The following is a 14,923-nucleotide window of genomic DNA, read 5'->3' on the forward strand; positions in this document are numbered from 1 at the left end:
TCACATGACCCCTAGGACAGGGCAACCGTCATAAATATGAACCAGGTGTCAAGGGTCTGAATTTTGATCCTGTGACCATGGGGATGCTGCAACGGTCATAAGTGTGAAAAATGCCCATAAGTCACTTTTTTTCTCAGCGCTGTTGTAACTCTGAATGGTCACTAAATGAACTCTTGTAAGTCGAGAGCTACCTGTACCAAGTGAGGAGCACTCAGTGGCCCCATCAGGGTCAGAGCTTCTGTTTACAAGCTGAAAAGAAAAAAGTCATAAGATAACTGGAGAAATTCCTTTCTGCAGGAGTGGTCTTCTGTTTCATGTTCAGATGACATAACAGTATCAGGACAAAGCACTTAATAGTTGCGTGTGTGGGATGTGCGTGTGGAGGAGCACGGGTGTGTGTGTGGGGGGGGGGGGGAATGGTTGTCCCATTAAAACTACTGTGCTCTCGGAATGTCTATCCACGTGAAAGGGAATATTAGTGGGGGTGAAGAGTGATTCTTCATAACTTTCTACAAAAATTACTCGGGGGAACCCAACAGGTGAGAATAAGCCAAGTTCTTTCTGTGACTGGTGGTCGGAGACAGCCTGTGAAGACAGGACCTGAGGAGAAGAAGAGGCAGAAACGAGGCCATAAATCCACCGCTCGCCTTCGGGCGGGCGAAGCGGCGCGAGGCGAGGACAAACGGAGAGGCGAGAGCGTGCGCAGCGCGGTCTCTCCAAGCGGCGTAGTCGGGCGCTTTGGGCGCGTCTCGCCTTGAGATCCCTCCACTTGAGCTCAGGCGCCTCCTTATCCTTAGGCAGACGCCGACTCCCGGTCAGAGCCTCACTCGAGCGGAGACGCTCTGGGGCGCAGCTACTCCGGCGCTCCCTCGCTGCACCGGCTGAAGCGGACAACCATGGACCATGGCCTCAAAGAAGGGGACGCTGCCGGGCCGACCGCTGCCGGTGCCGCGCGAGGAAATAATACCGCCGCCGCCGCCACCACTGCCGCCTCCTCCTCCTCCGGCGGCGTGGTCGTGCAAGTGCGCGAGAAGAAGGGACCCTTGCGTGCCGCCATCCCCTACATGCCGTTCCCTGTAGCCGTCCTCTGCTTGTTCCTCAACACCTTCGTACCTGGACTAGGTAAGCCGCCCCTGCCCTTCAAAATTGAGCGCCCGCCAGGCGGCGCTCGCGTGGCTCCACCTGCCGGGAGGGAAAAAACCCAAAACAAAACCACTAGGCGGGAACCGGGACGTGCCCAAAAACCAGCGGAATTCCTCTGTAAGCGAGGCGCAACTTAGCCGCCCAGGTGCGAAGGTGTAGCCTGGCGAGGCTGCTGGGCGGGATATTCCGTCTCTTCCTTTACGTTTTAGGCTAGCGGGGAGCTGCCACTTAAGGCAGACGCCTTCGCTGTCACTCTCGGGCGGCTATTTGATTCCGCCTGTTATCGCGGTTACTTGGGAGGTGGGAAAGTAAGTGGGTCTATTATAAGCGTTCACTTGCAAACGAGTCAAGGTAACTGTCAGGCTAGTGAGAGCACGTCGCATGGAGAAGAGGAAAGTTCGCACAATACCTTTGACGGCTGTAATAACTCTTCTCTATAGTAGTTTCACTGAAGGGAGTTGAGTGGCGAGCCTGCAGGATTTCTTATAGGGGAAAGAAAAAGTCAGTCCTGGACTGTATACACTATATATATTTTCTGTTATACATATAATGTATACAGTCCAGGACTGTCTTTTTCTTTGGCAGTTGACCAAATATACAAGCCTAAAACCATTTTTAATTGATGTTGGTAGAACTGTATTCCATTTGATTATCCAAAGTTCTGGAGCTAAGGACTATAATCATCTCTATCCTCTGTGAATTTCTTTCAACTGCTGTTAAAAATAGTACTCATTTAAGTTAGTAACTGTTGCTAAGTACTGGGGTTTTGAATTTTGTAAACCCATTTCAGCACTGTTTATCCTGAATTCATTGTGATGTTTTAGAATGGAGTCAGGAGAAGTCTGTTCTCAGAATAATTAATTCAGAACCCCAAATAAAAGCTGAATAATGCCTTTTGCTTGCTCAAGTTCTGGCATTCTTGTTAGGACATGAACAACTACAGGTGGGGAAAGAAGTGTAAGCATTTTTTGCTTTAATTGTAAGAATGTATATAGTAACATAATATACGCATTATCTTTTAAAGTTGCTGAGATTGATCTGCAACCACCAGGCAAACATTTTTGCATCACGTTATTGGCTATTGAACACCAAGTTCTCTTCAATAGAAGCCTCAATTCTCTACAAAATTTCCATTTAGTAGAAATACAAAACTCTTTCACATGATGAAACAGGTCCATCTCAAGTGGAAAAAGAGTGGTGAAAATGCTCTTGCATGGCCATTAGAATGGGAATATTTAGAGAAAAAAAGTCAATATCCAGAATCAGAAGTCAGTTTTATTAGAGATAAGATTACTGAAAAAAGTTTCATGTCATCACATAGCTCTTCTGATATGAAGATTCAGAGAAGCAAAAAGCCCATCTGGTGTATTTCTCCTTGCTGTATCTGATATGACAACCTGTCAAAAAGATGAGTTATTTTCTTCTTCTAGCTATATTGGCTATTCATGAGCGAAATTTCTCTTTGTATTGCCTTTCCTTTGAGAAATGTTAAGTTTTCCATTATTTAAACTTGTAATGTTAATATAGCTGGGATAGAATGATAGAACTAGAGGTTATTTGCAAAAAAAAAAAAAAAAACAGAAGAGAAATTGTAATAATGTCTTCTTTATTATGAAGAAATATTTTAATAATTTTATTGTGTATATGATATACAATAACAATAAAGGCTATACTATAAATGCTGTGGAAAATATTAGCAACTGTGTGTGGTTGGCAAAATTCTTGAGTACAAAATAACTGGGTAATGTGGGCTTAAGCAGCACTGAGTGAGATAAAACTTTACATATGCTGACATTGTTAAAAGAGCAGGCTGTTTAATCCTGCTGTAAATATCTTAAAAGCCAAAGGATATTGCCATGGAATTGGCTCTAGACTTTTTTTGCATGGTGTGATATTACACCAGCACATTGTTGATAATAATTCATGTGAATAGTTGTTATATTTTAATTAAGTATTAACTTTATGAAATGCCAATCAGCATAAATGAGTTTCCTAAATTTTATGTTCCTTCTTGATAAGGTGCTGGTGCAATCTAAGACTACCTTCATATATCTCCATCAGGGGCGAGTTCCAAATCCTGTTGCTACTGGTTCGTGTGTGCGCTTGCGTGCGTGCCCGGTGCTTCTGCGCATGCACAGAAGCGTCCGGGCGGGTGGGCGGAACCTCCCGCTGCCGCTACTACAAGTTTGCTCGATCCGGTGCAAATCAGTAGCAACCCACCACTGATCTCCATATATTCCAAAGGAAATACTGTGAAGAATATTTTGTAGTGTTTCCTCTGGAGTTGCATTTCAGACTCTTTTCCATAAATGAAAACTATCTTGTCTTACCTGCTGGGACTTCCCCTTTCCCCTTGTATCATAATTGTATCTTAGAAAACCATGCCATTCAAATCTAAGATTGTGCCCCAAGCTACCAAATCCACCAGTTAAAGCTCTGTGTTTGAGAAGGAGAGCTGACTGATCTGCCCCTCTGCCTCTCCATACAGTATAGAGACTATTTGGAAGCATCCTGGAAGCAGGTGCTATTTCAGAGTGGCCACAATTCATTGCAGCTGCTTCCCAAATAGTGCCCACTTCTGGGACAGTGCCACACTTCCTCCATGTAGGAAGGCTATGTGGCAGAGAGGCTATTTCCCAAATGACATCTATAGAAAATGTAAATGACTGAGCTGTGATGGAGATTGGGGAGGAGGATGTGAGACTCAGCAGGGTGAGAAGCAGGCTCAAGCCTGCAGGGACCTGGCAGTGAGGGATGTGGAAGGAAGATAGGCAGGGGAACTGCTGCAACATACCTACAATTGATCATAAGAGTAGGTAAATTTAGGAGCACCTGAATTTTGTTCATGTGACCATAAGGGTGCTTCAGTGACCGTAAATTCAGGCAGGGTTCCTAAGTCTCTTTATTCAGCACCATCGTAATTTTGAATGGTCACTGAGTGAAGGGACTATTTATAAGGCATGATATCACACGCAGAATTGATTATCAGATTATGCAATAGATACAATGATACACCTGACTGTAATTTCTCCTTCAAATGAGTCAATGATCCTAGAGGTTTACATCCTTTTGCTATACACAAATACATAGCTTTGGATAATTTTCTTCAATAAATTAATGAACAAGTATAATGTTTTTGACTCATTTGATTAACTATTTTTAGCTGGGAGTGGCAGTAAAAAAGAGATAATTGTGGGTTCTTTCATCCTGATTCCTTTATTAAAAATTCATCAATTGTTGATTAATTTGTGTAAAATATCTACAGGAAGTAGAAGTAATATATTCTTCTTAAAATCTATTGAACTAAGTGTTGAAACAAAATTCATTTTCACAACATTTATTATTTCTTATATACTCAAGAAGTATTTTAAATTATTGTTACCACTGATATTATTAATATCATTTACAGTATCTACATCTAACAAAAATATTTTTCTTGGAATTATTATCCCAAATATTTAAGAGATCCCAAACAAACAAAATGTAGTGTTTATATATTTTCATAGAAATATGTTATAGAGTAACACAGATATAATCTTGGAAGAAAGTATGCAACAACTATGTTTCTTTTTTACTTATATATTAAATTTATATGATTCCCGCCAACTCACACATAGGTGACTCCAGGCAGAGTCCAATGCTAAGTTAAACATTAACTTAGCATTGGAAAACAGGAACGCATGATAGCTTCACCTTCAGTCTCTGAGGGAAGAAAGGGGAAATGCTGACAGGTTTTCAATATTGTTAGTATAGCTTATATTAATAAATTAAGTACATTTTAACAAAATATTTCTTATGATGTCTATATCCTGATCCAGTTTTCCTTAGAGGGCAGAGATTATTGTGCAATTAGTGATTAGTTTTATTCCAATTTATTGTATGTCCAGAAAATATACTTGGGTAGAGAAGCTTAAAAGTTGTTGATTAGACCAAAGTGTTATCAGCATGTAATTACAACTTGTATTTAATTTCAGCTAAACCTTAAATACCTATAGATTGTCTATTGAAACAGGGCAAAGATTCTAAGGCAATGGAAGATATGTTTTAACATTCTTGATGGATTTTATAATAAGGCCATCCAGCATTTTTAATAACAAGTGTCCAATGGAATAAGATAATTTTAACTGTATTCTGAAAACTCAGTAGGGGGAGTAGCAATCTAGTAAGGTGGGAAGGGGGAAGCTGTGTATAACAGCTGAACCACAATTATAGGTGGGAGTCAAGAACCGTAAGCCTTTTAAAATTATCAACAGCACTTTGAATTGCATTCAGAAACCAATTGGCAACCAATATTCAGAATGCCTAAATGGCATGCAGCAGAACAATAGATCAGGCTTAAACTGCAGGGATCTTGGCCCATAATAAGTATTTTAACAGCAAAAAGCATAGGAAAATAATTGGAGGTAAGCCCACCCATAGCTTTACTTTGCTTTAGTCAATTGGCCTTAGCAACTCTTTTTTCAGTAGAACTTAATCCCAATATTGCAATTTAGCAAAGAGAGAAAATTATTTTGAGTGGATGCAATGTATATAGAATTGATTTCCTTTATCCACTACTTTTCAGGCCTCAAATAAGAGGGGGAGGGGCGCGAATTTGGAATCGAGTAAAAATGATGCCAGGATTTGAGAGTTGCTTGTTTCATTTTATTCTTCTAAAATCTTTGTATTTCAGGGATGGTGACAACATTAAGCCATAGTACAATTATAATAGAGATAAGTAGCCTCAAAGTCTTAATTCATATTTTGAATACCTATTGAACACATTTTCCTTCATTCACCCACACAATTCACTCATGGGAATGCAGGATCATTGGCTAAGCCCCAAGTTGGGGCAAATTCTTTCCCAGCTGTTGGGTTAGTTGTTATTATGGCATTCTACAAATTGATCATCTATGCATCCACTTGCTGCTGGTGTTTCAAGAATGCTACTGCCAGATGCTCAGCAAATAGTGGAGTTCCTTGGGAAACGGCAGCCATTCCTGAAATTTCTCTCTTTGGAAGACAGTAGGAAACTTGCAAAATTGATGTTGATTTCATGGGATAAACCAGGTAAGAATTGTGATCAGATGAGCTACATCTACTTTATTCTAAAGCTATATTGACAAACTCTTTCAACTGATTTCAATTCTCTCCCCTATCTCATTTACAACAAAAGAAGGTGGAGAAGGTCTCTTTTGAGCCTCTGGGCCCACCCACTGTCCAGTTGTGACTGTGCTATCTCTTATCTAACTGTTGTCTTGGTTGCGTATCTTTGCCCAATCTCCAAGGTCTTTCTCACATATCATTACACAGCCCAACAGGAAAAATGATACCAGTTCACTCACTGGCAGACGCATTGGATGGGACTAACAAGTTCAAAGTACCAAATGCAAGAGGGAATTAATTGAGGGATGCCTCATATCAAAGATCCATCAATGGAAACTACATGTCCTCAAAGACTCAAATATAGAAAAGAGCAGTAGGAATTTCCCTAGCATGGATATGAGGAGTAAAGAAGCAGTGGTCTTGGTAATCCTCCAAATAAAGCTCCTAGCCAGAGTTTTTGAATTTGCCAGTCTATAAGTGTAAATAAATAAATGATCATGATTGCCAAAGCTAAAAAGATTAAAATCCAGATGGCAATTTCTTAAGCCACTTTCATTTCCAGTGAGTTTCTGCAAGAGAGAAAAGCAGCCTAAAGCTGCTGTGCAAAACAATCCTTTATCTTAATGTTATAGATGAACCAAACCAATCTAGCTTGTTCAACAAATTATTATTATTAACACAAATGATGAATTAGTTCATTTTTTGAAGTCAGTTTTTTTCATGAATAACAAATGTTTCATTTACACTGTTGGAATGCGTCTCTCAATCTTGTGCCTTCCTGTTAGAAATTTTTAATTAACAGCCATCCTCATCATGTGAAATTTATGTAGGCATTTCTGAGATTTGGATTAATTTGTTTAGAGTTCAGATGTTAATATTAACTCATCATCATAACAAGAGAGCAGTGAACCAGGCTTCCTATCTGTGTTTGTATTAGACTGATCAAACCTAACTTCAGAAATATTCTTTTGCTGGTATGGTTCAAAATATTTTATGAATGTGAATATTTTTATCCTTCTAGCAAGAATTTTAAAGTTGCTAATTAAAAATTCTGGTATGATAGCTTTATTAAAAATACATCTTGAGCATTCTGAATGCTTTCTTCTGCAAATCATTTGTACATTTTTTATCTATTGATTGCAAAATATGTAGTGTATTGCAATTATTAATAGAACTAGAGGATTTTTTTTCAAGCTGGTAATAGATGGCATGTAATTAGAAGCTGCAGAATTGTATTCGTAATGGTGTTAAAATCTCTCATGAATAATTTATTTGTATTAAAAAACTGTATGTTTAAGATAACTATTACAGCCATTAATGATTATTTAAAAGTAACAAGTATAAATTACATTTCACCTGAATCTGATAAATGAGACCTGTAGCGGAATCTGGAGCTGAAGTGAGGGGAGAAGTTAGGAGACTAACTAGCTTGGAATTGCTGGGGGGAGCAAAGGAAATCATACTCTCCCTAAAGTTTGCAGTGCTTATCTAGTAGTTTCTCTAGTCAGTGCGTGAATCTGGCAAGATTCCTGTTAATAGGCAAGTAGCAATAAACACACCATTCTGACCAGTTGCCTGGGTCATCCTTGTTCCTTGCACCTGACAGTTCAATAATATTTTATAGCTGTAAAAAATAAGATTTTCTTAGAAGTTTACAAACAAAATACAACAATAATTGTGAATTGCAGTTCTTGCCTAGGTTGAAAGTTACAATAATTGTCCAAGATACTATGCATAACAGCATAAAAATACTTTAAAATGAGTATAAGAAATTATTTATTTATTTATCCAATAGAATCACATGCCTTGAATTAATCTTAAATGATTTTTTAAATAATTTAAATTTATGATTGGCTGTCCTTTATTTTCTGCATACAGGGAAAAAGTATTTAAGTGTATTTGTGAAAGAATATATTTTGCATAAATGGTTCCTGTTAATTTGCTATTTTTAAAATATTTCTGAGTTCATTCTTGTTGCCATGACAATTTCATTTTCATAAACACATTTTTGTGGTGTCTATGTCTGCTCCTATCTGACATTCTGGAAATTATATAAAATTGAAGAAAACAAATGAGTAATTTTGATATTCAACAGATAATGCTGTCAATTTTGATTGATTATATATTTATGCATTTTATTGGGGTAATTTTACACTGCTTTTTGACCCCAAAATACTCCTTCAAAGTAGTATACAGTTCAATACAATAAATAGCTCAAATGCCAAAATCAAACGACAATAGTGTATAATTGAGACCAAAATAGAATAACTTACACACAATACATTTTCCTAAAACTAAAAGCTGGAAAAACATCTTCAGTTTATCCAATTCTCAGAAAGAGACAGAATCAACTGGAACATGAAACTTTCAATCAGTTTCATTGAAAATGCTCCCCACCTCCTATGCTATCAGTATCTTGCACAAGTTTTTCATAAGTATGAGAAAAAGTGACTGGGCTCTCATACCCAAGGTAGGCTTTGTAAGAAGCAGAGTCTGTTTAAAAAGAACTAACAACAGAGAAGCCAGGCAGGATCTTTTTATAGTTCTGCTAACACAGTGTCAATTTAGCAAGCTGGTAATAAACACAGGGTGGGGAAGGGACATTTCAGATTTCAAATTGATTTGGGCAAGTTATTGGTTAAGTCAGCTGCTGTCAAAACTTCAAGATAGCCCAGACTAGGAAACCAAAACCATAAATACAAATACTACTTTTACTGTAGTTTCAGTTACAGAATCTTGCAAGTCGGAAAGCACTTCCCCTTTCTTCTGTCTTTACATTCCAGAGAATTAGGGACCGTCAACTCTGAGATGCTTTATCCTCCTCCACTTTTGTACTCAGATTTCTCTTTTCAGATCATTGTCTAGCCAGGGGTGTCAAACTCGCGGCATCACATTGTCATCACGGGACGTATTGTGACTTTCCCCCCCTTTGCTAAAATGGGGGTGGGCATGGCAAATGTGTGATGCATGTGGCATGCGGGCTGTGAGTTTAACACCCCTGGTCTAGGCTGTAGCCCTCCATCCTGTCTCTCAAGGTTATTCTGACAGTCCATTATAATTACACAGTTAAGAATTAAAAAGGTAAAAAATATCTGTGCCAAATATATAAATTGTGTCTTATTTGATTGGCTATTCAATAAGCATGCACTGAGACAATAACATGAGCAATCATGCATGTACATTCATGCAGCACATCATCCCATCCTGCCCCAGGGACTGCTGAAAGCCACATTTTTACAGCTTTACATAAAATTCCAGAGTAGGTACTATATGAACTTCAGTGTGAATACTGTACCACAGGAAAAGTGTAGCTACTGAGAAGATAATCTCCTAATTTCCACAAAATGACAATGCTTTATAACTGTGATCCGGAGTGAACCAACTCTAGTAAATTTTACTGCCAGGGGAAAGTCAGTCCTATACGTATTCAAATTCTAACCCATAAATTGCCTCTGACAGCCCACTAGTATGGTAATCAGTGCAGCTTGAGTTAAACCCAAGCTCATTTCTTTCCCCCAAAACTTCGCAGTCTCCAGGCATCAAGACAGGGTCTCCATGGCATTCCCTGCCCATCCAGGGGTCAAGATTTAAAACTGAGTACTATTTGTATATTGATGATGCTTAACACTCATGCCAATGGGTGACCTCACCCACTTGCCTCATGTAGATGTTGAATTGGAGTACATAAGGAAAGTGTCAGGCTCCGTGGAATTCTATATTGCAAGAACTTTGCGTTACATCAGTCCCTATTAACACCAACTGAAACCAGCCCCAGGAAGAGAATCACTATACTACAGTGCTCCCTGCTCCTAACTCTCAGCGATGGTTCAGAAGGATGCTTTGATTTTATTTTTATTCTGCCTCCCTTTTTAGAATTGAATGCTTCTGAAATATCAAGCAGAACCAGGAAAGTCATGCCACCCCTATTCTGGTCCTGCCGAATAAGTACAACCAGAGCTAATCTCAGGCTGAAGGCTTGACCAAAATGGCTTCAAATAATCAGCTTCCTCCAGGCTCCACCTTATCCTTAATGTTGCACAAAAAAAGGGGAAAGTTGGAAACTGGTTCTAAATTATCCCACATTGTCAGTTCCAGTGATGGCTTCATGAGCATGGAATGTACCATTGCCTTATTCAAGGCAGATGGGATAGTCCACTCAGTCCAGAATGAATGCATGAATGTTTGAGCCCAGCCATTTGTCACCACCTAGGGGGCTTTAATCAACTAGGAGGGGCAAGGGCTTAAGACACAGTTGACAACACTAACATCCTCAAGGACCAATGTCCTTGTTGAGAAAGTTCTCAACAGTCACGACTATAGAATATAGGACCTACCTGACCAGGGTACAACTTCATTGAATCTGAATGATCTTATTCATCAGATGTCTAATGTATTTATGATAGCAATTCTTCATATGGTCATCTTGTCCTTTAATCTCCATGAAACTCTGGGTTGCTTTCAAAGGGGCTATTGGACACTGATAATTGTAGTAAAATAATTATATACTGCAATCCTAATCACTATATAGACTGTAATGTGGGCATAGTCATGTTTTGATGGACTTATTTTTCATCTTTCTCTAGTGGTAATCTAGGCATCTCTTCTGGCTACTCTATTTCCCTTGAGTCGTTAGAAAACCAAGGGGCTCAGTGTGATTAGCTGCTGCTCATATGCAGTCCTATACAACACAACTGGCACTTCCCCATTTGTGGAAGCAACTAAAGTTTCTGGTAAACTGTCCTCCAAAGACTCAGGAAAATTTCCAAATACCATCTGAAAACCAGTTGGGTCGATCATGCAGACCAATCTAAGAAGGTCCACCTTTCTTCAAGATGGAGGACATCAAAAAGTTTCAAAGAAACCAATTTCAAAGAAACCAGTTTCTGAACCATGGTCAGAAATTGATCTGACAATGACAAGACAAAGTTACAGTCCCCTGCAATCTTCAGAAGCCTGGGCTTATTATCTAGGCAGGTTTCTCAAATTGTGGTTTGCAGAATCTCTCTCATGTACAACTCAACAATGTGACTCTGGACCAGGGGTGAAATCCAGCAGGTTCTGACAGGTTCTGGAGAACCGGTAGCGGAAATTTTGAGCAGTTCGGAGAACCAGTAGCGGAAATTTTGAGTAGTTCAGAGAACCGGCAAATACCACCTCTGGCTGACCCCAGAGTAGGGTGGGAATGGGGATTTTGCAATATCCTTATCCCAAGAGTGGGGTGGGAATGGGGATTTTGCAGTATCCTTCCCCTGCCACGCCCACTAAGCCACACCATGCCCACCAAGCCATGTTCACAGAACCAGTAGTAAAAAAAATTGGATTTCACCACCGCTCTGGACATTGTACAACAAAAATAAACATTTTTAAAAAGTAACCATATATCATAAAAAGTAACCCAATATATAAAATGATGAATGAAAAAGGACAATAAAAACAACCAGAAGCCAGGTCTTAAGACAAGTAATGTGCGGACCTGTCATATATTGACTCTTGATCAGGAATTCTGCGTTGATAGATTCCACATCCTAAGAGATGTTTAACCTCTGATCTAGGCAATATGGTAGTATTAAATATACTTCCTGGTAAACATATTTACTATGAATGTAAGGATTTGGCTAGAAAAGAGCAGATCAAGAAGCATCATTCTTTTATATTGTCCCAGATTTCTGCCTCTGAAATCCCTGAAAAGGGGAGAAAAGATGGGCAATCAAGAGCAAAGATGCTTTTAAATCATTAATTCATCTTCTCTCATTCACCTGAACAGGTGAGTCATATAATGTTGGAATGATTTCTTTTCTTTGGGTATAATGTCTTTGTGCTGTGACAGGACTTCAAAAAGAGCTATGAAGTCTGTATACTGGGTAGAATAAGAGCAAAATACAAATGAAGGTACTGTGCACATATATTCACTCAGAGAGCTGTTTAATGGATGGAAAAACAATATTTTCCTGACAAGTTTGTTTTTAAAATCCTGGGTTTAAAGGCACAGTTGGGATTTGTTCCCTAGCAACATTGTACATCTAAGACTTGTGAATGATTGCCAATATTGTGAAAAGCTGCTCAGAAGAGTGAAGCAATTGGGAATCTGGGGGGTGAGAACAGTTAAATAAAAAGGTAGTATGGTGAAAGAAATTGTTAAAGATTTTCTGGAGCTGAAAGCATTTCTAAATAATGATCAGAGGTACATTAAAACTTAAGACTTGGAGAAGAAATAATTATTTCATTGACAGCTTATTCACATAACCACTTTTTCATAACCAAAAATTAATATATTGTTAAAGCAACAGTGACTAATATACAGAATTGTACAGTTGTTGAAAATCTACGGAGAAATGAAGGTAGGCTATGTTACTAACTGCCAGTATTATGCAAGGAAAGCAGTTTCTTAGGAATTCTGACTTGATCCTGACTTTCAGAAATGATTATTGCAGGTGTTGAAGGATCCTGAGAATGGTTCCTAAAAGCAGAATGTAATTTGAAGGAATAATGTTATTCTTTGTATAAGAGGTATAAAGAGGAAGCTTATATGCAGCTTGAAAAGGGTCTTAGTTTAGTTTCTTACTTCTACAGCTAAAGGGGATTAGATTCAGAGATCAAGTAAGGGAAAAGACTATATGAATTTTTTTTAAATATAAGTTTTAACCTTCCATTTTCAAATACTGAAGATGATGCTTCTGGGAGTAGTTTCTTATGCTTTTTTGGGCTTGGTTCTATTTCATACATTTGACAAATTTGTCTAGTAAGATGAAAGGAAATACACGTGCAGATAAAAAGCAAACTTTCTCAAGTGATTTTAAATTGGCCAACATGTATTTTAAAAGCTGTATCTGCAGATTGAGAAAACAAGTGATGGATTTCCAAATTTGCATATATGTATGCTATTATATTATTCCCTTTCAGGCTTTATAAATTACAGAAGAAGAATTAGAAATAGTAAGCCCAATAGTAATAGATAAGAATATAATGAGATAATAGCTCTAGGTTTCTCTATTTATGTAAAATTTACATTAGTTCATCATTTTTCCCTACATTAGTTTTCAGATTTGGTTCTTAGCAAACAATTCTTAAATCCGGATATGAAAGAACTACATTAAATAACACACTTCTAAAATCCCTACAAGGAAATATCAAACTTCTCTGCCTTATTGTCTGTTCAATGTTGTATGATTTGCTAACTATTCCATATTCTACAAAATATTCCATAATTCAAGCTGATTTGTTTAGATTGATAAACAGGAAGAGGACAATTAGAACCCTTCAGAAGGTTCTAATTGAAAACAAAGCATTATAAGTAATTCTGAAAAATGTAGATTTAATATTCCTGTGATTTGGCTGATAATTGTGGTGGCTGGAAAATAAAAAAATTCCCTTGTTTTTGAGGGGAATAAAGATAATTCTTTATTATCTTTAATAAACATAATAGAGGGAGCAAAATTAGGAAACATTATTGAATTGTTATTTTACCATAGGCTTGAAATATATACTGTTTAATTTTAGCAAGAAATGCTAATTTAGTGTTAGCTTCACTAAAAGCCCATGCTGGATTGTGGGCTTTAAGTATTGTGGCAAATTCAGGTTACCCTTGAGTTACGACCACAATTCAGCCCAAAATTTCTGTTGCTAAGTGAGACATTTGTTAAGTGTATTTTGGCCCATTTTTCTTGCCATAGTTGTTAAGTGTATCACTGCAGTTGTTAAGTTACTAACACAATTGTTAAGTGAATACAGCTTCCCCATTGACTTTGCATGTCAGAAGGTTGCAGAAGGTCGTGGCTCTGAGATGCTGCAATTGTCATAAATATGAGTCAGTTGCCCAGCATCTGAATTTTAATCATGTGACCATGGGAATGCTGCAATGGTTGTAAGTGTGAAAAACAGTTATAAATCACACTTTTTTCAGTGCTGTTGTAACTTTGAATGGTCACTAAACTGTTATAAATTGAGGACTACCTCTAATGTCTCAGCCTTTGCAGAATAAGTATTAGTTGTTTATAACATAGAAAAAAAGGCAGACTTCAGTTATGTTATGCACACACTTATCCGAAGCAGCCACAGGCTTATAGATTATTGTTTATAAGTAGGTTTTTAACCATCCTGTACTTATTTCTGGACATAAGGCAGGAATTCTGATGAAACAAAGAAGGTGTTTTAGTAAGATTTGACATATATTTGAGGGATCAGTTCCAAGTTTGTGATTCTTTGTGAGTGGGAACGATAAAACTCCATATATGTGCTGCAACATTTTTAGCCTCTGCTCCCAAAGATTCAAAATAAAAATCATTTATTAGACAAGATTGAGATTTGACTTTACATTCATTCTGCCAAGGTACACAGAAAGAGAAAAACTTCAATATTACACCAAATAATCGCTTCAATAATACATCAATGCTACATGTTAGGGTTTTTTACCACTAATATTTCAATAATGATTGTAAATAATACTTCGCCACATCTTCACCTCACCCTACCCTACCCCATCTCAATATAACTAAAAGGTGGAACTAAAGCAACATTCTCGTGTGTTTTCTTTGCATGACTGTTTTTGTATTAGGAAGACTAAAATGAAAGGGGCTCACCAGTCTGAGTTCCCACCCTGGATCTTAGTAAGCCTGTTTTATTATCTTGGGAATTTGGAGACCCCAGACTCCACATTACTCAGCCTTTTTAAAAGGAAAAATGTTAGTAATTTAATATT

General features: G+C 38.0%; 1 protein-coding gene across 1 annotated transcript in view; it reads left to right on the forward strand.

Annotated features, from left to right (window-relative positions):
• The first annotated feature begins 896 nt into the window (after window positions 1-896).
• The window catches only part of STUM (stum, mechanosensory transduction mediator homolog), a 40,482-nt gene continuing 26,455 nt past the window's right edge, over window positions 897-14,923 (forward strand). Inside the window, exon 1 of the mRNA XM_070949582.1 lies at window positions 897-1,122. Within this exon, the coding sequence (XP_070805683.1) occupies window positions 897-1,122 (226 nt within the window). The remainder of the gene's footprint in view (window positions 1,123-14,923) is intronic.

This window comes from Pituophis catenifer, unplaced genomic scaffold (assembly GCF_029215685.1).
Source record: "Pituophis catenifer annectens isolate HBS135680 unplaced genomic scaffold, rPitCat1.0.hap2 SCAF_1, whole genome shotgun sequence".
NCBI lineage: Eukaryota > Metazoa > Chordata > Lepidosauria > Squamata > Colubridae > Pituophis > Pituophis catenifer.